The 26393-nt window shown below is 47.1% G+C and overlaps 1 protein-coding gene across 3 annotated transcripts in view; it reads left to right on the top strand.

Annotated features, from left to right (window-relative positions):
• TOMM20 (translocase of outer mitochondrial membrane 20) overlaps positions 1-26064 on the top strand; it is a 180503-nt gene extending 154439 nt beyond the window's left edge. For all 3 annotated transcript variants that reach the window (XR_005748715.1, XM_040350699.1, XM_040350697.1), the window contains one exon: positions 25851-26064. Coding sequence is in view for 1 of the 3 variants with exons in the window: in XM_040350697.1 (XP_040206631.1) it covers positions 25851-25895 (45 nt within the window). In the remaining 2 variants the exon portion in view is untranslated. The remainder of the gene's footprint in view (positions 1-25850) is intronic.
• The last annotated feature ends 329 nt before the right edge of the window (positions 26065-26393 follow it).

The following is a 26393-nucleotide window of genomic DNA, read 5'->3' as shown; positions in this document are numbered from 1 at the left end:
TCCTAAGGTGGGCAGAAAGGAGTGTACCGGCCTTGTCGGCCATATACATTCCGGGCGTGGAAAACTGGCAGGCGGACTACCTGAGTCACCAGATGCTGGACCCAGGAGAATGGTCTCTACACCCGGATGTGTTTCAGCTCCTTTGCCAAAGATGGGCCGAGCCGGAAGTAGATCTCCTGGCTTCTCGACTCAATCGTAAAGTATTGAGGTTTATGACCAGGTCAAGAGACCCATGTTCAGACGTGTTGGTGGCACCATGGAGTCAGTATCGGCTAATATATGCCTTCCCTCCCCTGAAGCTCCTTTTTCATCTGCTTCGCAGTGTAGAGACAAAGGGGATTCCAATGATTCTAATTGCTTAGGATTGGCCTTGGCGTCCTTGGTACGCCAACCCAGTGCGTCTAGTAGCAGATGTCCCTTGGTGTCTACCGATGCGATGGTACCTGCTGTCGCAAGGTTCCATGCTTCACCCTGCTTTACAGTTGCTGGCTTTAACGACATGGCTATTGAGAGTCAAGAGACCGGGGCCTGTCGGATTCAGTGATTTCTACCATGAGGAAGGCTCGAAAGTTATCCTCCTAGAAAAATTTACCATCGCACTTGGAAGGCCTACATATCCATGTGTGAAGAAATGGGGTGGCATCCGCGTACTTATTTGGTCTCCAGAGTCCTGCTGTTTTTACAGCGTGGGGTGGACCAATAGCTTGCCTCTGAGTACGTTTGTGCAGGGGGTTCGGCATGTGGCCCCTCCGGTCTGTCCTCCACTACCTCCATGGGACTTGAATCTGGTCCTCTCTGTGCTTCAGGTCACACCGTTTGAAAACATTAGGGAAATTCCCTTGCTGACACTTTCTCAGAAAGTGGTCTTTTTGGTAGCTGTTGCATCAGTTAGACGGGTTTCTGAGCTGGCAGCCTTGTCGTGCAAGGCTCTCTATCTGGTCTTCCACAAGGATAAGGTGGTGCTGCGTCCCCAGCTTTCCTTTCTTCCTAAGGTCGTTTTTTCAGGTTTTCATCTCAATGAGGACATTGTACTTCCATCTTTGTGTCCTCGTCCGTCGCTTCCTAAGGAGGCGGCGTTGCATTCTTTGTACGATGTCCGAGCTCTGAGAGTATACTTGTCTGCTCCGTTCCGGAGGTCGGACTCACTGTTTCGGTGGCTGGTCCTAAGAAGGGCCTGGCGTTCTCGGCCACCATCTCTAGGTGGATTCGACAGATCGTGAAGAAAAGAATCCCCACAACATGATGCAGCCACCACCATGTTTCACGGCAGGGATGGTGTGCTCAGGATGATGTGCAGTGTTTTGTGCCACACATGGCATTTTGCCTGTAGGCCAAAAAGTTTGATTCTGGTCTCGTGTGACCAGAGCACCTTCTTCCACATTTGCTGTATCCACCACATGCTTCTCGCAAACGGGAGCTCTTATGGCTTACTTTCAACAATGGCTTTCTTCTTGCCACACTTCCATAATTGCCAGATTTGTGGAGTGCACAACAATTTTTTTGTCCTGTGGACAGATTCTCCCACCTGAGCTGTGGATCTGAGTTACCATGGGCCTCTTGGCTTCTTCTCTGATTTAGAGCAGTGCTTCTCAAATAGTGGGGCGCGCCGCGAGGCTCCATAAAGGGGGGCTCGTTTGACCTTGGCGCATACTGCAGAGAGGGAGCAGCGCGGCGCGATCACTTGAGATTGTCCCAGCGCAGCCCCATTAGCAGCCCGACGCGGAGGACCACGTGACCCTTTCGAGGAGAACGGACCCGATTGGATAGACATAATGCTCTATCCTGATTGGCCAAACCCGCCTGTGTGACTCTTTGTAGACACGAAGTGTAGCAGACCCTCAAGTGACATCATGGAATTTTTTTTTAACAGGGATGAGAAGACAGGCAGAGAGAGGAGGAGATAACAAAGTCTCCCGAAGGCTAAGACGAGGAAATATGACGAGGCGTATGTAGCGCTTGGCTTCACTGTGACTACGGTGGGAGACGAGGAAAGACCGGTGTGCTTACTATGTCTAAAAATGTTGGCAGCCGACAGCATGAAGCCTAATAAGGATACGGTGTTATGCAGAGGTGTACTTATAACAATTTTATAGACAAATGATACTATTTACAGTCGCGCGAAATGTTTTCTTCTTCCTTCCTAGGGGGGGCATGACAGAAAATAATTGAGAAGCACTGGTTTAGAGGGACAGCCATGTCTTGGTAGGTTTGCAGTTGTGCCATGCTCTTTTAATTTTCCGATGATGATGCGCGTGCCTGGCGGCTGTGATGTCTGCCTTATACCCTCTATCGGCAATTACAGAGCCAGGGACGTGAATCTCTGTGTGTAAACAGAGATCCACCTCCTGTCAGGGAGAGAATGATGGTGTGTCCCTTGTACATAGGGACACAGATCAGTCAGTCCCCTCCCTCTACAAGTAGAATCACTCCCCAGGGAACACATTTAACCCCTTGATCACCCCCTAGTGTTAACCCCTTCCCTGCCAGTCACATTTATACAGTAATAGTTACATAGTTAGTCAGGTTGAAAAAAAGACAAGTCCATCCAGTTCAACCACAAAAAATAAATAAACAAACAAAATAAAAAACACAATATAATCCCATACACCAAACTCCATACCCACAGTTGATCCAGAGGAAGGCAAAAAAATGCAGCATAGCATGATCCAATTTGCTACAGCAGGGGAAAAAATTCCTTCCTGATCCCCCGAGAGGCAATCGGATTTACCCTGGATCAACTTTACCTATAAATGTTAGTACTTAGTTATATTCTGTACATTTAGGAAAGAATCCAGTCCTTTCTTAAAGCAATCTACTGAGCTGGCCAGAACCACGTCTGGAGGGAGTCTGTTCCACATTTTCACAGCTCTTACAGTGAAGAAACCTTTCCGTATTTGGAGATGAAATCTCTTTTCCTCTAGACGTAAAGAGTGCCCCCTTGTCCTCAGTGTTGACCGTAAAGTGAATAACTCAACATCAAGTTCACTATAAGGACCCTTTATATATTTGTACATGTTGATCATATCCCCCCTTATTCTCCTCTTCTCAAGAGTGAATAAATTCAGTTCCTCTAATCTTTCCTCATAGCTGAGCTCCTCCATTCCTCTTATCAGTTTGGTTGCCCTTCTCTGCACATTCTCTGATATCTTTTTTGAGAACTGGGGCACAAAACTGAACTGCATATTCCAGATGAGGTCTTACTAATGATTTGTACAGGGGCAAAATTATTCTCTCTCAGACAGAAATGTTACTTTTGATCTCAGACCCAATTTCATTTATAAAGATATTAAAAAGTAAGGGCCCCAGCACTGAACCTTGGGGTACACCACTGATAACCTTAGACCATTCAGAGTAAGAATTATTTACCACGACTCTCTGAAATCTGGGCCAGATTCACAAAAGAGATACGACGGCGTATCTCCTGATACGCCGTCGTATCTCTGAGATACGATTGTCGTATCTATGCGGCTGATTCATAGAATCAGTTACGCATAGATAGCCCTAAGATCCGACAGGTGTAAGTGACTTACACCGTCGGATCTTAGGCTGCAATTCTAGGCCGGCCGCTAGGTGCGTAGAATATGCAAATGACTAGTTACACCGATTCACGAACGTCCGCTTTGCCTGTCGCTCTAAATTTACGTTCTATCCGTAGAGATACGTCGCGTAAAGCGAAGGTTGCCCTCTAGGTGGACTAACCAATGTTAAGTGTGGCTGTTGTTCCCGCGTCAAATTTAAAAATTTCACGTCGTTTGCGCAAGTCGTCCGTGAATGGCGCTGGACGCCATTTACGTTCACGTCAAAACCAATGACGTCCTTGCGACGTCATTTAGCGCAATGCACGCCGGGAAATTTTAGGGACGGAGCATGCGCAGTACGTTCGGCACGGGAACGCGCCTAATTTAAATGGTCCCCGCCCCATTTGAATTAGGCGGGCTTGCGCCGGGTGGATTTACGCTACGCCGCCGCAAGTTTACAGGTAAGTGCTTTGTGAATCGGGCACTTGCGCTGTAAACTTGCGGTGGTGTAACGTAAATGGGATACGTTACGCCGCCGCAGCGTAACGCAATTGTATGTGAATCTGGCCCTAAGTCTTGTAGCCAGTTTTCTATCCATTTACAAACTGATATATCCAATCCTGTAGACCTTACCTTACACATGAGCCGTGTGTGCGGAACTGTATCGAACGCTTTTGCAAAATCCAGGTACATCACGTCCACAGTCATTCCTCTGTCCAGGGTTTTACTTGCCTCTTCATAAAAGGAAATCAGGTTTGTCTGACAACTTCTGTCTTTCATGAATCCATGCTGTCTGTTGCTTAAATTGTTTTTTTCCCAGCAAGAACTCATCCATGTGGTCTTTTATTAAACGTTCCAGTATCTTCCCAACTAACAGGTCTATAGTTACTTGGCAAAGGCTTTGTTCCCTTTTTAAATATGGGCACCACATTGGCTCTACGCCAATCCAGTGGTATTATTCCTGTCATTAATGAGTCCCTAAATATTAGATACAATGGCTTGGAAATTACAGAGCTCAATTCTTTTAGGATCCGTGGGTGGATGCCATCTGGTCCAGGTGCTTTATCCTCCTTTATTCTGTCTAAATATTTCTGGACCATATCACTTTTGAGCCATTGTGGATTTGGGGCTGTGTCACTCCCACCCCCATTTTGGACATGAGCCCCTCCCCCATGCTCCTTTGTATACACAGAGCTGAAGAAAGCATTTAATAAATTTGCCTTCTCTTTGTCCCCAGTCACCCACTCTAGATTATTTTGTAAGGAGCCTACATGCTCAGACTTCACCTTTTTACTATTAATATATTTAAATAATTTTTTGGGGTTTGTCTTACTATCTTTTGCAATCTGTCGTTCGTTTTGAATTTTTGCATCCTTGATTTCCTTTTTACATATCCTGTTATATTCTTTGTAACATTTAAACGACACTAGTGTTCCTTCATTTTTATATTTTTTAAAAGCTATTTTCTTATTGTTTATAGCTTTTTTAACTTTGACCGTGAGCCACATAGGTTTTATTTTTAGCCTTTTAAACTTATTGCCCATGGGAATATACTTTGCAGTGAGTTCATAAACGGTCTTATTGAAGAATTCCCATTTCTGTTCTGTGTTCATCGGTGCCTTGGAAAATTTGCTCTCTTGAAATTGAGTGTTTTATCTTTCCTGTATGTATTTCTTGCTTATAGTTAATAAATGAAATCATGTTATGATCACTGCTACCCAGGTGTTCCTTTATCTGAACATCACTAATAAGCTCTGCATGGTTTGAGATTACCAGGTCCAACAGAGCATCATTCCTAGTTGGGGCCTCAATAAACTGGACCATAAAATTGTCCTGCAATAGGTTTTTTTAATTTTTGTCCTTTAACTGTCCCAGCAATGCCATTATTCCAGTCAATTTCTGGGTAGTTAAAATCCCCCATTATTATCACTGTCCCAGCCCTTGCAGCCCTTTCCATCTGTGCAAGGAGCTGAGTCTCCACCTCCTCATTAACATTGGGTGGTCTAAAACAAACTCCAATGATTAACTTTGAACTACGCACATCTGTATGCAGTTCCAACCATAATGCTTCAGCCTCATCACACTCCATCAACCAGGTTCTCTTTCACGCTTGCTTTGAGGTCACTTCTCACATAGAGAGAGACCCCTCCACCTTTCCTTTTTACCCTGTCTTTCCGAAAGAGAGCATAGCCAGGAATATTAATAGCCCAGTCATGTGAGGATTGAAGCCAAGTTTCAGCAATACCGATTACATCATAGCTCTCCTCATGCACCAGAGCTTCCAACTCACCTGTTTTGCTTGGCAGACTTCTGGCATTGGTGAACAAACACTTAAATGTATTGTTACATTTTTATCTGGTGGTTTTCATATAATTTATAGAAGTACAAATGGCACTATAATTTCCAATGGCTGTTTGCAACATGGGAACTTTCTTGTCACCTGCCATAACCCTCCTCCCATCTATCCCCATTCCACTCTTCATTAATGTCTGACCCCTAACTGACCTGTGTGCCCGATGTAATTCTAGTTCACCCTCCCCCCTCAAGTCTAGTTTAAATACTCCTCCAGCATTCCCATAAACCTCTCTCCCAGCACAGCAGACCCCCTTCCATTCAAGTGCAAACCGTCTTTAGCATATAGGTTGCACCCCAATGAAAAGTCAGCCCAGTGCTCTAGAAACCCAAATCCCTCCTTCCTACACCAGGTCTTTAGCCATGCATTCAGCTCTCTAATCTCCCCCTGCCTTTCCTGTGTTGCGCATGGCACAGGCAATATTTCAGAGAATATCACCTTGGAGGTCCTTCCCTTCATCTTGCAGCCTAGTTCTTTAAATTGATTCTTAAGGAGCCTCCACCTTCCATGTATACTCTCATTGGTTCCAACGTGGAATATTTTCAGTACTGTTTGCTTTATAAATGTGAACGGACACTTTTGACACTATTTTGGGACCAAACTGTCCGCTGCAATATCGCAGTCCTGACCAAAAAAAAGTCATAACTCTATCCCCTATTTTGTAGACGCTATAACTTTTGCGCAAACCAATCGCTATACGCTTACTGCAATTTTTTTTTTTTTTACCAAAAATATGTAGAAAAATGCATATCGGCCTAAACTGAGAAAAAATTGGGATATTTATTATAGCAAAAAGTAAAAAATATTGTGGGTGTGTTTTTGGGAAAAATAAATAAATAAAATTGTTTTATTTTTTTATAGTGCAAAAAATTAAAACCACAGAGATGATCAAATACCACCAAAAGAAAGTTCTCTTTGTGGGGGTAAAAAAGGACATCAATTTTGTTTGGGAGCCACGTCGCACAACCGCGCAATTGTCATTCAAAATTGGCCTGGGCAGGAAGGGGGTGATAATGTCCGGTATTGAAGTGGTTAATAACCAGGCCATTTTTTGTGATTCGACACTGCGTCACTTTAACTGCCAATTGTGCGGTTGTGCGGCGCTGCACCCAAACAAATTGACTGACTACCCCCCCCCCCCCACAAATAGAAATTTCTTTTGATCGTGTTTAATCAACTATGCTGTTTTAATTTTTTGCGCTTTAAACAAAAAAGCGACAATTTAAAAAAATATATAATATTTTTTTGCTATAATATCCACAAAATGTTTAAAAAATAAAATACAATTGTAGTAGGGCCTATATTGATTGGTTTGCAAAAGTTATCGTGTCTAAAAAAACATTGTGGCGGACAAATCTGACCCCAAATGCCACTTTTGGCATTTTAACCCCTTCCCTTTGGCAGGGAAGGGGTTAACTGTGTTCCCTAGTTGTGTTCTAACTGGGGGGTGGGCTGCCTGAGACATGACATAGATCACGGTTTCCGATGACTGGGAACAGTAGATCTGTTAAATCTGTTGGAATGGGTTCCACTAGATTTTATGTGTATGCATCTATGATTCTGTATGATGCCGCTATCGGTTCCTCGCTCTTTATATAGTTGACAGTGTTCTTTTCTATATCTTACATTGCTACGTTTGAATACTTTTCAATAGGCACACTGTCAGTTGAGATGCGATCACACTGGTGGGTAAATCTTCCATCTATGTGTCCTGCCCACATTAAAACGTCTTATGTTTTCCGCTTTTATTTTAACTTTGTAGATACAGTGTCTTGAGGACATCCAATACAACCTGCTCATCACATTGGGGATGTCCGATGAGGTGTTGGATTTTTCAACATCATTTGAGAGGAAATTCATACCAGTTATGGACGTTTTTTTTGTGTGCACTCTTGCCTACAGTGCAATATTTATTTATTTTTGCTTAATGTTTTTGTTTTCTGTAGGAGGGGCTATGCACATATATGTTCATATGTGTTAATGTTTTATGTTTGCATATATTCCTTTATGGGGATACACTATTTTATATACATAATTATACATTGGCTCTTTGGTATATGTACATGATTTGTGGTAGATCTATGTGCAGGCTTGTATATAGAGGCATTACATGCGTGCATGATTGAGTGTAGCAACCATATTTTTTATGGCTTTTTTAGCCCATTGCTATACTGCCAATATAAAAGCTCAATATTCACTATTGTCAAGGTAAACAAATGCACTAATTACCTTTTTATGTATACCATTCATCATACATTTATCATATAAACTTTGATATGTATATACCGAGTTTTAGTTCACTACATCATTAATTGAATCTATATACACTTGTTTTTTTCACATTTTTGCGTATATAAAACATAGGTTTGGATTAGGAACATAATTTTATAAATTTTTTGCAATCGTACATTCATTCACATTTCATATTGTCACTTAATTTATTTTTCAATGGAGACTCTTTACTTTTTAAAGCGGGGGTTCACCCGTACATAACACTTTTTCCCCTTAGATGGATGCTCGTTTTGTCTAGGGGAATCGGCTAGTTTTAAAATATGAGCTGTACTTACCGTTTACGAGATGCATCTTCTCCGCCGCTTCCGGGTATGGGCTGCGGGACTGGTCGTTCCTATTTTGATTGACAGTCTTCCCGAGAGGCTTCCGACAGTCGCATCCATCGCGTCACGATTTTCCGAAAGAAGCCGAACGTCGGTGCGTAGTATAGAGCCGCAACGACGTTCGGCTTCTTTCGGCTACTAGTGACGCGATGGATGCGACCGTCGGAAGCCCCTCGGAAGACTGTCAATCAAGAAGGAACGCCCGCTCCCGAAGACCCATACCCGGAAGCGACGGAGAAGATGCATCTCAAACGGTAAGTACAGCTCATATTTTAAAACAACTAGCCGATTCCCCTAGACAAAACGAGCATCCATCTAGCATCCATCTAAGGGGAAAAATTGTTTTATGGGTGAACTCCCGCTTTAACATATCGCATCACGTTGGCTAATATGTCTATTGATTTGTATTCACATAACAGTTGGCTATCGCAGGTAAATTGGGAGGTTTACAGCCTTGTGTCATTTATACACAATTTTGTCAGACTCCCACTAATTAATTAATTTCACCTAATACTTATACATATGTTCCATTTTATTTGGTCTAATATATATATATATATATATATATATATATATATATATATATATATATATATATATATATATATATATATATATATATATATATATATATATATATATATATATATACACATTTTAATTTGGCAGCTCATTATTACTAGTTTCATATATAATTTTTTTTATATATATGTTTTTTACTCTTTTTAATATCCAAGTGCTGTGTGGTATATCATCCTCTTGGAGGCTCTGTTATATACATATTCTCACGAATATACACACACACGTTTTGTTGCAATTAGATGTGTTTGTGTTATAATAGTGTGTCATCTCTCTGATCATGCACGCATGTGATGGACATTTCATTTAATGAGATATCATTCATGATTGGTCCTTTTCTGATCATGTGATCACCATGTTAAGAGTATTTTGAATGTATTCTTTAGAGTGTCGGCTATGAGTAAGCACTGAGTATCAGTGCGAAACGTCAGCTGTGTATCCCGTTTTCACCTTTGCTGTGGATTGTAGTGTATTCCATTTTACCATTAAAGGACAATTCAGGAATCTATTCCAGGAGTGCGGCTGTCCAAATATTTTCTTTTTAGATTTTAGTTAGGGAATTCAAAGTAAAGGGGGTTGAATACAAATATGCACGTCACACTTTTCAGATATTTATTCGTAAAAATAAAATAAATTAAACCATATAGCCTTTTCATTCCACTTCACAATTATGTGCCACTTTGTGTTGGTCTATCACATAAAATCCCAATACAATATATTTAGTTTTTTTTTTTGGTTGTAACACGGCAAAATGTGGATAATTTAGGGGTATGAATACCTTTTCAGAGCATTGTACATACAGCAGCCAATTTAGCTGTTGGAGAACTTATCTGGTCCATGTCTTGCACCATATAAATCCTAAAAACCTCAAATATACAGTTTTTTTTTTTTTTTTAAAGTGTAAGTTCACCTTTACAGAAAATTTGTAAGGTGAACTTACACTGGACACCGTCCGTCCCCCCCCCCTCTTCCCGTGCGGCGATTTCCCCCCGCACTGACCGCTCGTATCGCTGCTGTACCGGTTTGGCGATTTGAAACCCCCGTGGCTTTCTCTCTACGCCTGCAGTGACAGGATGGGCAGCACGGGTTATGATTGGTTGGCGCTGCCCATGTGATTAGAGGTAGACCGATATGGGTTTTTCTCTGGCCGATGCCGATATTTGGAAATTGGGGCGGCCGATATGTGTTGCCGATTTTTGCGGCCGATATTTTTTTTCCCCTCATCTCCAAAAACCAAGGGTGGAGAGGAGATAATTGTTTAGGGTGGAGTGCAGCCTGTCAGTGCCACATCAGTGCAGCCCATCAGTGCCCACCAGTGCAGCCTATCGGTATCCATCAGGGCCACCTCATTGGTGTCTATCAGTGCCCACCAGTGCATCACCTCATCAGTGCCCACCAGCGCATCTCACCAGCGCATCTCACCAGTGCATCACCTCATCAGTGCCCACCAGTGCATCTCACCAGCGCATCTCCTCATCAGTGCCCACCAGCGCATCTCCTCATCAGTGCCCACCAGCGCATCTCCTCATCAGTGCCCACCAGCGCATCTCCTCATCAGTGCATTACCATGTCATCAGTGCATTACCATGTCATCAGTGCATTACCAAGTCAGTGCCCACCAGTACAGCCCAATGTCATTCACTGCCACCAGCGGAGCGCTCCAGGCTCCGTTCCATCTCCCAGTCCCAGCACAAGAAAGTTCCAATGTCCCTGGCCCCGACGTGCTGCCCCGCCTCTGCCTACAATCCCCAGAAGGCAGAGCGGGCCTGTAACAGCCAATCGGCGGCGGCCGCTGCCGACATCCTCCACTCTGGGGGAAAAAAACGTCCCCTGACATGCTGCGCGCCCTGCCTACAAATCCCAGAATGCAGCGCGGGCCGGTAACTGCCGGCCCGCGCTGCATTCTGGGGTTTGTAGGCAGATATATCGGTCGACCTCTACATGTGATGGTGCCAACCATTTAGATTGCACCTAAACCTCAACCTAAACGTCAGGAGGTACGTTTTTGGAGATGAGCTGCAGGGGATTCATAAGCCCCGGACTGGAGATGTGGCGACCCGTGCAGGTGATCCAGGTCAGCAGGACTGGGTAGGGTGAGGAGGGTGTCCTGTATAAGTTCACTTTACAGATTTTTTTTGTGAAGGTTAACTTGCCCTTTAACCAATAAAAGACCAATTGCTGACGTCCAAATCTGTTGCGCAAATAGAAGTGCCAGACCACTGAATGATAGATCCTTACTCTAGGGCTTACTGACAATTATCTTTTATCTTCCAAAAATACTCCATACACTTTTACTTTGTAAAGTGTTATTAAACCCGCCCTTTTGCATCAATAGAAACACACACATGACAAGGCACTTCCTTGCTCCTCCCTTCCCTTCAAGCTAACAGACTGGCTTGAGACTGCACTGTCCACTGTTAGTGCTTTCCTGTAAAGCCTAGAAGTTTAGGGAATCTGCACAAAGAGCAGGAGTCAGCAGCACTGAAAGTTGTAACCCGCAAGTGCTGGGTTAGAATTTGAACTAATCGATTATTGGGGAATGTTTCTGCTCAGTGTGTTAAGCTAAAAATTCTAAGGGTTTAACCACTTCTGGACCAGCGCACGCCGTTATACTGTAGCAGGGCAGCCCTCCTACGCGAAATCATGTACTGGTACGTGATTATGACACTCTGGGGTGCGCACATGCTGCCAGCGACCTGCTCCCGCTGTGATTGGACACAGTGGGAGCCAATCAGCAGATCCGGTGGAATGCAGGAACACTGATCTGTCTTCACCCAGTCAAAGCATCCCCCACACAGTTGGAAAGCACTCCCAGGGAACACAGTTAACCCTTTGCCCCTGATGATAACCCATTCCCTGCCAGTGTCATTAATACACTGATGGCCTTTTTTTGTTTTGTAGCATAAAATTTAAATGGCAGAGGTGATCAACTACCACCAAAAGTAAGTTCCATTTGTGGGAGGAAAATTACATAAATTTTATTTGGGTACAGCGTCGCACAACCGTGAAATTGTCCGTTAAAGCAGTGCTGCGTTGCAAAAAAATGTGTAATGTAGTCTAATCTATTCATGAAATCCTTTCTTACTGTGTTTCTTTCTCCTTAAAAAGCCTTAGGCCCCATACACACAAGACGCTGTTAAACGCGTGTTCCGAGGCAGTTGGACACTTTTTTTTTTCAACTGCCCCTGAACACATTCAATGTTATCCTATGTGTCCATGCACACAGTCTCGTTTATTGACGTTTTTAGGCAGTTGCGTTTAACCTCGTTTTTCCAGAAGCAAAAAAATGGGTTCAGACGCAAACGTAACCTTAGGGTTATATATCCTTCCTTTCAGGAGAGACTAGGCAGAAAAAAACAGCACTTCAAGTGTTAAAACACTTCCCTCAGTACAGCACCTCCCAGGGGGCGGGTCCCCGGGTACATACCACACTGACTCATGCAGCTCCATTTTTTTCTGCCTAGCGTTAGACATGGCCCTTCTGGAGCCGATGTGCTCTGGAGTTTTTTTTGCTTTTTTTTTTTTTCCACTTTTCTTAGATTTGTCCTGCATTTTTGGATCCTGGGATCTACAATCAACTGCCGATTGGGTGACAGGCTGGATCCTCGATCCTTGTAGTACCCCCCATGTTCAGCCATCGAGCGTGTGCCGGCCTTTAGCTAGGCCGTCCACGACATGCCCCATTGCTCCAGGGGCGGCCGGTGAACTACATGTTCCAGGGCACACATATGACCGGTCTCTATGGCTGAGTCAGTGTGGGGCCGACATCCATGCCGGTGGTCGCAGGACAGGTAAGTAGTGTCCCCTCCCCATTCTGGGTGGCAGCTGTAAGGGGGGGGGGTCCGCATGGGGCTCTGTTACTACCGGGGGCTGTGCTAGCGGTGAGGTGCTATTTTTTTTTGTACTGGGTTGCTGTGTGTGTGCTGGGCTATGTTCTGCCGTGTTACTGGTTTTAAACGCGTGTATGGCCGCCATTTTACCGGAGTCGCGGTTTCTATATACGGCGGCCATTTTCTTGTGGCCCGCATACTTTTTTTTTCTGCATTTCGGCGGCCATCTTGGGAAAGTCTCGGCCTCTAGTGCCTGGAATAACGGCGCAGAGGCCCGCGAATTGCTTCCTGAGGGACAGCACAGCATGGAGAGCACTCTCCGCGCTTCTGCTACCATTACAGCCTGGTCGGGTGGGGAGTTCCCTGGGGGCCCCCTGCTCTGTTTTGCGGCCGGGAGGGTGACCTGTGAGTCTTTGCCTTGCAGTACTAGGGCGGCAAAGCGGTGGGTCAGCATGGAGTCTGAACCAGAGGCTTCTACCCCAACCATGCCTGAGTTAACCCTTAGTGCCCCTGCGGCCTCTGTAGAGGCGATGACCGCAGTCCTTGAGGCATTTATCGCCTGGATTGCAGCGACAAGTAGCCAGAAGGGGGGTAAAAAGCGCCCCTCCTGGCGCCCGCTTCTGGGGATGGCTCTGACACGGAACCAGGCCCTGCTACTGCTTCTGGCTCTGGTTCTGTCATATCGGATGACGCAGGCTTAGCCCACACGGACAGTGAGGATGACTGCTTCAGGGTCAGCGCATGCTAAGGCGTTTGTTGGAGATCTTATCACTGCGGTGCGGGATACTCAAAAACTTGAGGATTTGGCGGAGGCACCGGATATGCCGGTCCCTTTTGGGTTCCGCAAGCCACCCCGCACAGCGAAAGTGTTTCCTTGTGTTCCATATCTGAACAAGCTGTTGTACAAGGAATGGAATAAGCCGCAGAAAGTTTTTGCTGCTCCAAAATACTTTGCGGCCGTTACCCCTTTTGAGGAGGACTTTTTAAAAAAGTGAGTTTCTTCTCGGTCAGTGGATCCTCCGGTGTCCAGACTGAACAAGGCCACCACGTTACCTGTGGAAGGGGCTCGCGCATTTAAGGACCCTGCAGATAGGAGAGCTGAGGCTGTGGCCCGCTCCATGTTCATAGTGGTGGGGTCGGCGGTGAGACCGTGTTTTTGCCGGGGCTCTGTTGTCGACACTTACCAAACGGGCAAAGGCCTTGCTGCAGGAGCTGGAGGCACAGAATGCTTCTGAAATCTGTGTGGACCTGGCTAACCAGTTAGTGCAAGGCCTAAAGTTTGTCTGTGAGTCGGCCCTGGATACGCTCCCCTTGCTTTTCAGGGCCTCCACCTTACGCGGTGGTACTACGCTGCCTTGTGTGGCTGAAGTGTTGGTCTGCGGTCTTCAAAAAAGGCCTTGATGGATTTGGGAAGGGTAAGGAGCTTCGCCGTAAGCAAGGGCCCTCCTTTAATGCCCCCAAGAGGTTTTTTCGTCTGCCAAATGCGGCAGGAAAATTCAGGGTGCCAAGGCGCCCGCTGCAGGGCAGAAGCGCACCTGGTTCCGCAAGCCTAACAAGCCTGCGGACAAACCTGCTTCCGCATGAAGGTCTGCCCACGTCTCGGGTGGGGGCCCAGCTCCGCGAGTTTGCAGCTTGGTGGTCTCTTCTTTCCGACCGCTGGGTTTGCGAAGTAGTTTCCTCGGGGTACAAGATAGTTTCTCTCTGTTGCCGGAAGGATCTGTCAGAGGCTGTCCAGGATCTACTGGTCTGGGGAGTGATTGTGCCAGTTCCCTCAACGGAACGGTTTCAGAGGTTTTACTCCAATCTGTTTGTAGTCCCCAAGAAGGAAGGGGTCTGTCCAATCCTGGACCTCAAGGCCCTTAATTGTTTTGTCAAAGTGCAAAAATTCAGAATGGAGTCGATTGGCTCGGTAGTGGTGGCACTCGATCAGGGGGATTCTATGGCGTCCTTGGACATCATGGATGCATACCTGCATATCCCCATATGCGCAAAGCACCAGAGGTTTGCGATCGGAGAGGACCACTTTCAATTTGTGGCCCTCCCGTTCGGTCTGGCCTCGGCACCACGGGTCTTCACCAAGGTGCTCGCTCTGATTCTGGCCCTGCTGAGGCAGCGCGGGATCGCTATCGTAGGATACCTGGATGACCTTCTCCTGAGAGCTTCCTCAAGCTCAGATTTAGAAGAGGATGTGTCTATCACCTGCCAGACCCTCCGAGAATTCGGCTGGCTACTGAATCTCCAGAAGTCAGTATTGGTACCGTCTCAGCGGCTGGAATACCTGGGGTTAGTCCTGGATTCCTCGGAGGCGAGAGTTTTTCTCCCAACGGAAAAACTACAGACACTACAATCTGCGGTGCAGCGGGTGGCGTCCCAGAAGTGGTCATCGTTTTGCTTTTGCATGAGGGTTTTGGGTCTGATGGTGGCCTCTTTCGAGGCAGTTCTGTATGCCCAATTCCACACCCGAGTGTTACAGAAAGAGATTCTGTCACGTTGGGACAAGCTCCCTTCATTTTTGGATTACCAGATTCGGGTGAGTCGACTGGTCAAGTCCTCCCTAGTGTGGTGGCTGACGTCTCCGGTACTTCGGACCGGGAAGTCTTTTCTGCCGTGCCATTGGACAGTGGTCACGACGGATGCCAGCCTCTCCGGGTGGGGGGGGTGTCTGGGGTGCCCAGTCAGCCCAGAGGCGCTGGACGCAGGAGTACCGCCTGCCAATCAATGTACTGGAGCTCCAAACGATCAAATTGTGTCTATCCAAGTGGTCCCTGGGTCTGCAGGACCACCGGTCAGGATCCAGTCTGACAACGCCATGGCCGTGGCATACGTCAATCATCAGGGAGGCACACGGAGCTCGGCTGCAGCGACGGAAGTTGCGCACATCCGCCGGTGGGCAGAAAAGGTACGTTCCGGCTCTGTCGGCCGTATACTTTCCGGGGGTGCTAAACTGGCAAGCTGACTACTTAAGTCGCCAAACACTAGACCAAGGAGAATGGTCACTACACCCGGAGGTGTTTCAGAGTCTGTGCCAAAAATGGGGCACTCCAGACGTGGACCTCCTGGCATCCCGTCTCAATCGGAAGGTGCCACGGTTGCCAGGTCAAAGGACCCGTGGGCGGACGTGTTGGTGGCGCCCACGGGTCCCTTGGCGTCTTCCCCTGAGAGAAGATCTTCTGTCGCAAGGTCCGATTTTTCACCCTGCTTTACAGTCGCTGGCTTTAACGGCGTGGCTGTTGAGAGCCAGGTGTTGAAGGACCGAGGCCTGTCGGGCTCGGTGATCTCTACCATGCTACGAGCACGGAAGTCTACTTCACAAAAGATTTACCATCGTACGTGGAAGGCCTAAATCTCTGTGTGAAGAGATGAAATGGCACCCCCGTACATATGTGATGTCCCGGATTCTACTGTTTCTACAGCGTGGAGTGGATCAGGCTCTCGCGTTAAAGCGGGGGTTCACCCAAAAGAAAATTTCTAACGTTACATTGAGCCGAGTTGTGATAATGACATTATGCTGACCTTTTTAAATTTTATTGCTGTACATACCGTTTTATCTATTTTCACCGCGGCTTCCGGGTATGTAATCTACGGGACTGGGCATTCCTATTCACATGCTAATTGATTGACATGCTTCCGACCGGCGCATACAGCGCGTCACGAGTTGCCGAAAGAAGCTGAACGTCGTTGCGCAGGCGCCGCATAGAGCCGACTCGCAGTTCGGCTTCTTTCGGCAACTCGTGACGAGCTGTATGCGCCGGTCGGAAGCATGTCAATCAATTAGCATGTGAATAGGAACGCCCAGTCCCGCAGATTACATACCAGGAAGCTGCGGTGACAATTTAGATAAAACGGTATGTACGGCAATAAAATTAAAAAGGTCAGCATAATGTCATTATCACAACTCTGCTCAATGTAATGTTAGATTTATTTTTATTTTTTTTGGGTGAACCCCTGCTTTAAGTATGGTTAAGAGTCAGATTTCGGCTCTAGCTGTTTACTTTCAGCGACCCTTGGCGGCGCACTCCCTGGTGCGTACGTTTGTGCAGGGGGTTCGGCATGTGGCCCCTCCTGTGCGTCCTCCACTGCCTCCATGGGACTTGAATTTAGTCCTCTCAGTGCTTCAAGAGGCCCCGTTTGAGGACATCCCCTTGTTGACTCTGTCCCAGAAGGTGGTTTTCCTGGTGGCAATTACCTCGGTCAGACGGGTATCTGAACTGGCAGCCTTGTCCTGCAAGGCTCCCTATTTGGTCATCCATAAGGATAAGGTGGTGGTACGGTCGCAGCCGTCATTCCTTCCAAAGGTTGTTTCGGCTTTTCACATTAATGGGGACATTGTTCTACCATCTTTATGTCCTCGGCCGAAAACCCAAAGGAGGCCACTTTACATTCCTTGGACGTGGTTCGGGCCCTACGGGTGTACTTGTCTGCTACGGCTCCGTTTCGGAAGTCGGACTCACTGTTCGTGTCTGTGACTGGTCCTAAGAAAGGTCTGGCGGTCTCGTCGGCCACCATTTCTAGGTGGATCAGACATGTCGTGCTTCAGGCCTATGCCCTAAAGGGGCGGGCGCCTCCCTTTCAGGTTATGGCACAATCGACGAGGGCGATTGGTGCCTCTTGGGCTTTCTGCCATCAAGCGTCTGTTTTACAGGTGTGTAAGGCAGCGACCTGGTCGTCAATCCACACCTTCTCAAAATTTTACAAGGTGGATGTGAGTGCATCTTCGGATGCCTCATTTGGCCGCAAGGTTTTACAGGCGGCAGTTTAAGGTTGAAGTTTCTCCATTGCGGAACTCTGGTTTGTTTGGGGTGAAGCTTGGTTTGCTGTGTTTTTTTTCCCACCCCTCGAAATTTTTTGACACTGCTTGGGGACGTCCCTAAGGTCAATGCTGCTGTGTCCGTCCATGAACGGAGGAGAAAATAGGATTTCTCTTATCGTCCATGGACGGACACAGCTCCTTAAATCTTGACAAGTGGGTTATGTTCCCTGTTTACAGGAGAGGACTAGGCAGAAACATGTTAAATAGTTAAATACATGTTACATTAACAGAGTTGAACAGCCCCGCCCAGGGGGCGGTCCCTCCAGACATAACCCTCCTCACTGCAGCTTGCAGCCTCAGTTTCGTTCTGCCTAGCAAAGGAGAAGGACGTATGGCTCCCTTTGGGCCCAGCGCCCTGAGGAGAAATTTTATTTTATTTTACTTTACTTTTTCTTGAAGAATCTTCTTTCAACTGTTGGCTGAGAGACAGGCTGGATATTATAGATCCTTGTAGTCTACTCAGTCCGACCAGCAAGCGTGGGCACACCTTTGCAAAGAGGCTTGGTCTGCCACGCCATACCTCATGACTCCTGAGGTGGCCGGTGAGCTTTGCTCCGAGGTTCACATATGACTGAGCTGTGGTGTTGTCTCAATCACAGTGGACCGGGCCGACAGCTACCTCCATTGCGGTTGTAGTTCTGTCAGGAATGCGTCAGCGAGTCCTCGCTTGGACGGGTAAGTACAGTCCCTCCTGCTTCGGTGGGTTGGTAAGGCTGGGCATTCCTGGGGTTCGGGGGTCCCTTCCCCTTACTTCCCTGCTCCTTTCCCTTGCTGCATTGCTAACATTGCCGCTGTCAGGGGGGAGGGGGCCTTCCTGAGGGGACTGTGTTATCTGGCCTGTGCTTTTTCTTTTTTGTATTGGGCTTTCCTGTGAGGTAAAAAGCCCTGTGATGAGCACAGATGTTTATGATTATACTTCAGCAGACGCTGACTGATTGGTGACACCTGTAACGGTTTTGCTTTTTATGCTGTATCTGTGACTTGTCCTTAAATAAAACAGCCCTATGAGGCTTTTCCTGTTTAAACACAGGTCCCTGCAAAAGTTACCTCACGGTTCTTTTCCTCACAGGCAGCGCTGTGCAGTCTCCTCCTGAGGGAGTCCCCTGGTTACCCCTGGTCAGCGCAGCAAGTGGGTGAGAGGCCCTGAATAGGGCTCTAGGAGCTTTTGTCTATTTGTATGGACAGGTGTGCATATTATAATACACACTATATGTAAATATTGGAGTCAGTATCTGGGTCCTTCCCCACATGCTGGTGGTGGCAGCAGGTGTTAGCACCTGTGATTCCCACAGAGTTTTTATTGTAGTCCTGGACACAGTTTGTGCCAGGGTGGGGGTGGACTGCGGGCGGGCGGTAAAAGAGTGCCCCCTTCCCCCGTTATCCCCTGGGGAATGCTCTGTTATGGAGCCATGGACTAGGTACCTAGTTGAAAAAAAAAAAAAAAAAAAAAAAAGGCAGAATAAGGCATTTATGGGTGCGCTTTTTACTGCTGCAAGGGACTCTCCTAAGCTGCATAGTGCAGCTGGGTTTCCGCTGAGGGCTCGGTCTTTTTTGGATCACACAAATCAGACTGCTGTGTAGGTTTTTTCCTTCTGTGCCCTTCTTTGATAATTTCTGAGATGCGGAATGAGAAAAGCCACTGAGGGCTTTTGTAGTCCCTCACCGCCGGGCGGGAACCCCTACTTGTATGGATCTGACTGATAGAAGATCCGAAGTACTGACCCGTTCCATGTTTACCATGCTGGGGTCTGGCTTGCGGCCTATTGTGGCCACTACACTGGGGTCTCAGTGGTCGCTGGCGCTATTTTTTTTTGGGAGATTTTTCAATTACATTGAAAACTCCCATTGGCGCCCATTTTGTCGTAGCCACGCTATGGCGCAGCTTACATTGTGCTGGCCTTTTTCCTGTGGCCGCGTTCTGAACGCTCGGCGGCCATCTTGGAGTAGTCCTGACCCCTAGTGCTGTATACAACTCACAGAGTGAGCATTTTGCACCAGACAGTGGAGGAGCACCGACTCTCTCCTGAGGTTATTAGCCTAGCGGACCAGCTGGTCCAGGGCCTCATATAGGTCTGTGATGCTTCATTGAATGCTGCGCCCTTGTTATCCAGGGCGTCTGTTTCAGAATGGTTTTATGCACACGGTGGTGTAGTGCTTAACTCCATTACTTGGCAGCAAAAGAGTCATTGGTTCGAATCTCCAATCTGCCTGGAGCTTGCATTGTCGCTCCCTGTGTCTGTGTGGGTTTCCTCCGGGTACTCCGGTTTCCTCCAAAGACATGTGTGCATACACCTACATAATATACATACACACTATGTGTGTGTATTATTTAGGGGCAACCCTCCCAGGCCGTCAAAGGCCCAGCTGGGGGACTAATCTGTCCCTGGGTGCATAAGCCGATCACGCCGGCACCCAAATCCTGCCAATGTATATAGCCTTCCCTCCCTGTCTCTAGGTGGGAGGGGCGGCTTGCAGGTTCACAATTCAGTGAAACCTCCCTGCTCTCCGATTAGTGGGTCTGCGAGGTGGTCTCTTCGGAGTACTAGATAGGGTTTCCTCCTATCCACAGAACAAAGTTCTGTCCTTGTGTCTTCCCCTCCCGGCACGTCGGTCTGCCTTGGGCAGTGTGGGATTTGCTAAGCTGCAAGGTAATTTTACCTTTCCTGCAGGACGAGAGTTTTGGGGTTTTCTATGGGCCTCAGGCCCTAAATACCTTTGTGAACGTCGGGTAGTTCCGCATGGAATCCATTTGTTCGGTGGTAGCTGCGCTTCATCCGGGGGATGTCCTGACGTCCTCGGACATCAGGGACGCATACATGCATGTCCCGTTTTGCACATGTCACAGTGTTTTTTTCTGTGCTTCGTGATGAGAGAAGGGTCTCTGTCAGCCTGTGGCCCTCCCTTTTGATCTGGCGTCAGCACCATGGGTTTTCAGCTAGGAGCTCGCACTTATTTGAATTTTGTTGGGTCAGCGAGGCTTTGCCTCATTGGCTACTTTGACGACTTTCTTCTGAGAGCAGCTTCTGTCTCCGACCTAGTGGATGGGTTATTCCCATTCAGACCCTCCGAAGATTCGGGTGGATGTTAGACGTTTAGGCCAGAAAGTGTAGCTCAGTGGCAGCAAGCCTGCCCTACATGTGTGCGACCCAGGGTTCAAATTATGGGCATGCTAGGTTCCGACTCAGCGTTGGAGTATCTAGTGTTGATCCAGACTCCTCAGTGGCAAAGGTCCTTCTTCCCCTGGAGAAATTGCAGACTCTTCAGTCTGCGGAGAAGGTATTGGCATCACGCAATCGGTCTTCTCTCCGGGCGCCTGCTGGTTCAGGGTCTGTGGGTAGCCTCCTTCAAGGTGGTACTGTATGCCCAGTTCCACACCCTGGTTTTCCAGTGGAACTACTGTCCAGGTGGTAAAAATCTCTTGTCTCTGAAATCATTAGATTCCTGTGCGCCACCTAGTCAGAGTCTCTCTGAGTTGGTGACAGAGATTCCCGACTCTTCGGTCCGGGAAGTTGTTCCTTCCTTCCAGTGGTCGGTGTTTACGACGAATGCCAGCTCACGGGTTGTGAACCTGGAGGTTCACAAAACTGGGGGGTCCAGTCGGCCCTGAGTCGCTGGACTTGCGTGGACCTATGACCACACCTCCTTGAATGTGTCTGGTCTCGGTAGCTACCCAGGGTCGGGCCTGGCTAGTGCCTGGTGGAAGACCGCCTGGGAATACCAGGTGCTGTCTACTGTTCATTGTCCTACTATTTTAGGCGATCAGGCTATGCTTCTCCTTGTGGTCGACCAATCTGGTTTCAGCCGGACAACGCCACGGCCGTGGCTTCAGTCTACCATCAGGTATGCCGGCAGGCAGACTACTGGAGTCGCCAGATGCTGGACCAGGGCGACTGGTCTTTGTGCTTTGGGGTGTTTCGGCTCCCTTGCAGGAGGTGAGCCTCACATGGCATGGATCTCCTGGCAGCTTGTCTCCGCCGCAAGGGTGTCAGTTAGTGGCCAGGTCTAGTGATCTTGTACAGACGCGTCAGTCGCGCTGGTGGCCCTGTGTTGTCTGTATCGGTGATTTTTTGCCATTCCTCCATGGTAGTTGCTTCCTCGGCCGCTCCACAGAGTGGATGCTGAGGAGATCCCGATGATTCTAATCGCTCCAGATTAATCTCGGCGTCCTTGGTAGGCTGATATCGGGCGCCTGGTAGCGGAGGCACCCTGGCGATTGCCAGGGCAGGAGGTTCCTGTCTCAAGGTCCCATACTTCCTCCTGTTGTACAGTCACTGACTTGCTTAACATGGTTATTGGAAGCCAGACTTTAGGTGACCAGGGTCTGTCTGACTCGGTCATCTCAACAGGGCACCGTAGTCTTCTTCCGGAGGATCTACCGTCGCACCTCTCTTGGTGCGAAGGGATGGAGTGACGTCCACGGGCGTACTTTCAATGTCCAGGGTCCTGCTGTTTTTAAAGCTTGGATTGGATCTAAAAATTGCTTAAAGCACCGTTTGGGGGCAGATTTCAGCCTTGGCTGTGTTTTTAGTGGCCTTTTTGCGGCCCGTTCCCTGGTGGGTCCCCTTTTTTTGTGTGCAAGGGGTTTGTCATATACTTTCCCCTCTTGGCCCATCTCTTCCCCCATGAGTTTTGACTCTGGTGCTCTCGGTTCTTCAGGAACCTTCCTTTTGGAAACATCAGAGAGATTTTCTCTTGACACTATCTCAGAAGGTGGCCCCTTTAGTGGCCTTTACCTCTGTTAGAGGGGTTTCTGAGTTGGCGGTCTTGTCTTGCAAGCCGCCATGCTTGATCCCCCATAAGGATTAGGTGATGGTGCGCCCGCGACCTTCCCTTCTTCCGAAGGAGGTTTCGGCCTTTCATACTTTAGGCGTGGTACGCGCTTTGCGGGTATACCAGCCTACTACGTCTCCATTTCGGAGCTTCTGACTCTCTTTTGTGTCGGTGTCTGGTCCACAAAAGGGCCTGGCGGTCTCGTCGACCACCATTTCTCGGTGGAACGGGCAGGCCGTCATACAGGCCTATGCTCCTAAGGGCGGGCCCCCCTTTTCCGGTCACGGCACTTTCGACCAGGGCAATTGGTGCTTCCTGGGTTTTTTTTTTTTTTTTTCCCGACATCATGCGTCGGTCTCACAGGTGTGCGAGGCGGCGATTTGCTCGTCCGTTCACGCTTTTTCCAGAATTTACATGGTTGCTGTGAGTGCATCTTATGATGTTTTTTTCAGCCGCTAGTTTTTGCCGGCGGCTGTTTAAAGTTGCACCTCCTCCGTTGAGGAGCTCTGCTTGTTTTGGGGTGAAGTTAAAATTGTTTTTACTGATATATTTCCCACCCCTCGTTTTTTGACACTGCTTGGGGACGTCCCACTTGTCAAGATTTAAGGAGCTGTGTCCGTCCATGGACGATAAGAGAAAATAGGATTTTTTGTACTCACCGTAAAATCCTTTTCTCTGAAGTCCATGGACGGACACAGCTCCCACCCCTCCTTTTTAGGTTTGTACTGCTTGTTACGAACTGAGGCTGCAAGCTGCAGTGAGGAGGGTTATGTCTGGAGGGACCGCCCCCTGGGCGGGGCTGTTCAACTCTGTTAATGTAACATGTATTTAACTATTTAACATGTTTCTGCCTAGTCCTCTCCTGTAAACAGGGAACATAACCCACTTGTCAAGATTTAAGGAGCTGTGTCCGTCCATGGACTTCAGAGAAAAGGATTTTACGGTGAGTACAAAAAATCCTATTTTTTGTACTCACCGTAAAATCCATTTCTCTGAGTTCATGGACGGACACAGCACCCACCCCTCCTTTTTGTTTGTACTGCTTGTTACGAACTGGAGCTGCATGAGTCAGAGTGGGATGGACCTGCCCCCTGGGAGGTGCTGTACTGAGGAAAGTGTTTTAACACTTGAAGTGCTGTTTTTTTCTGCCTAGTCTCTCCTGAAAGGAAGGATATATAACCCTAAGGTCAATGCTGCTGTGTCCGTCCATGAACTCGGAGAAATGGATTTTACGGGGAGTACAAAAATCCTATTTTTCCAGCTAAGCGCGGTACCTGCATTTTCCGCGATTTTTGTTTATAAGCGTTTTTAAAAGTGACCTATTTTTACATTAGAAATCTAAAAAATGTGGGCACATGATGAAAAACCATTAAACTATAAAAAAAACTAATTGCTTGCATTGTGGACAATACACCACTTGTGGCAAGTGGACAATTCACAACTTGTGGCAAGTGACGTGGTCAGGTGACATGGCAAGTGGACAATCCACAACTTGTGGGCAGGTGACATGTCCAGTGGAAAATCCACAACTTGTGGCAGGTGATGTGGGCAGGTGACTTGGGCAAGTGGACAATCCACAACTTGTGGCAGGTGACTTGGCCAGTGGACAATCCACAACTTGTGGCAGGTGACTTGGCCAGGGGCAATCCACAACTTGTGGCAGGTGACGTGGCCAGTGGACAATCCAAAACTTGTGGCAGGTGACGTGGCAAGTGGACAATCCACAACTTGTGGACAATCCACAACTTGTGGCCAGTGGACAATAAACAACTTGTGGCAAGTGGACAATCCACAACTTGTGGCAGGTGACGTGGCAAGTGGACAATCCACAACTTGTGGACAATCCACAACTTGTGGCCAGTGGACAATAAACAACTTGTGGCAAGTGGACAATCCACAACTTGTGGCAGGTGACGTGGCAAGTGGACAATCCACAACTTGTGGCAGGTGACGTGGCCAGTGGACAATCCACAACTTGTGGCAGGTGACGTGGCCAGTGGACAATCCACAACTTGTGGCAATTGGACAGTCCGCAACTTGTGGCAAGTGGACAATCCACAACTTGTGGCAGCTGACGTGGACAGTCCGCAACTTGTGGCCAGTGGACAGTCCGCAACTTGTGGCCAGTGGACAGTCCGCAACTTGTGGCCAGTGGACAGTCCGCAACTTGTGGCCAGTGGACAGTCCGCAACTTGTGGCCAGTGGACAGTCCGCAACCTGTGGCAAGTGGACAGTCCGCAACCTGTGGCAAGTGGACAATCCACAACTTGTGGCATGTGACGTGGCAAGTGGCCAATCCGCAGCTTGTGGCAAGTGGCCAATCCGCAGCTTGTGGCAAGTGGCCAATCCGCAGCTTGTGGCCAATCCACAGCTTGTGGCCAGTGGCCAAGCCTGGCAGGTGATGTGGCAAGTGACACGCTAAATACAAGTACACTGCTGCTCTCAGCTGCTACTCTGGTCTCACAAAATGGCTGAAATGGTTAAATACTGTATTTTGAGCTTAGGGAGTGTCTTATGTTTCTTAACTAAACGCGGGAAACGCCGCAAAAATCTTGGCAAAACTGGCGTCTATAAATGCCGGTGTTAGCCTTTAAAAACGTATGTTCAGCAGAGTTTGCACCGGCGTCCCGTGTGCATGGGGCCTTATATGAGCTCCTGATCCTGAAATCTTTGTTTCCTCTTTTGTTTGCAACAAGCGGTGCAAGTGAATTGCCATTGTGCACTTCTCTAAGCACACAACAGGAGGGAGCAAGAGAGGCTGGATATGTTTCTACATAAAGCCAGACAAATGTTGCCACACTAACAGGAAGGTGGATCAAAGCATCAAAAAAAAAGCATCAAAAGAAAAAAAAAATGGAATTTGGAGGAGGCTGACTGCTCCAGTTTTTCCTGAAAAATGCAGACTATAGGGGGGAACTGCAGTCTTAACATAATAATTTCTCTAGTCTTTGTCAAGGTCCTTCAATAATGTGTGTTTTTTTTTTTTTTTTTTTTTTATGCCTTTTTTAAGATGAGTAACATTTTTTATTTTCTTTGTGTGATTAAACGTCTTGATAAGGTGGTTGCTATTTATTTTGTTCTTTTTTGTGATAAAGATATTAGGTGGATTTTGTGTATTCATTGGCAGTAGTTGAACATCTTAATACTGAATAATAGCTATGTCTACCTACAGTTGGACAGTTGTTCTAAGCATTGCTAATATTTCCTATGGTAGTGCCAAGAGAGATCTTGACATTTTGCAAGACAGTGACTGCTGCTCTATATTTTATTTATTTATTTATTTATTAATACAGCCCTGCCTTTCCCAGGAAAGTACAGTCATCCTTGTATTCCTTTTTGTAAAAAAATTCATTGGCTTGTTATTTTGTCTTTCAGAGAATTGGAAATGCTCAGAATCTAACTGAAGATGATGTTGAATAAAAATGGAACCAAGTCATGTTGCTTTAGCACACCTGATCTGTGACATTTAAATGTTATTGAATATGCTACTGTTAAATACAAGCATTTTTCTGTCCTGTTAATACATATTTGTTACCAGTAAATTTAATGTACAAGAAATAAACATGCCATCTAAACACTTTTGTGTGTAGACGTGAAGTATTAAAGTTTCTTATTGAATTTTAGCAGGTGACACGCCATGGAACCTTTTTATCAAGTTTACATTGGCATCATCCCATAAATATAGTGGCAAATTTGTAAAATATAGAATGTATTCTATATAATATGCCAAATAAGAACACAAAAATAAAAATGTTGTACAAATATAAAAATAGACAATATTTTATACTTTCGTACAAAAGAACCTTCTAGCTATACAGAGCTAAATTGATATTATGGATACATGCATTTGTAAGTGGTCTACGCAATTCGCGAGATCCCCCTCTTCTTCAGGACCATATACAGTGGGGATCGAAAGTT

The sequence above is a fragment of the Rana temporaria genome, chromosome 4 (genome assembly GCF_905171775.1).
Source record: "Rana temporaria chromosome 4, aRanTem1.1, whole genome shotgun sequence".
Lineage (NCBI taxonomy): Eukaryota > Metazoa > Chordata > Amphibia > Anura > Ranidae > Rana > Rana temporaria.
This window is presented reverse-complemented; position numbering and strand designations above follow the sequence as displayed.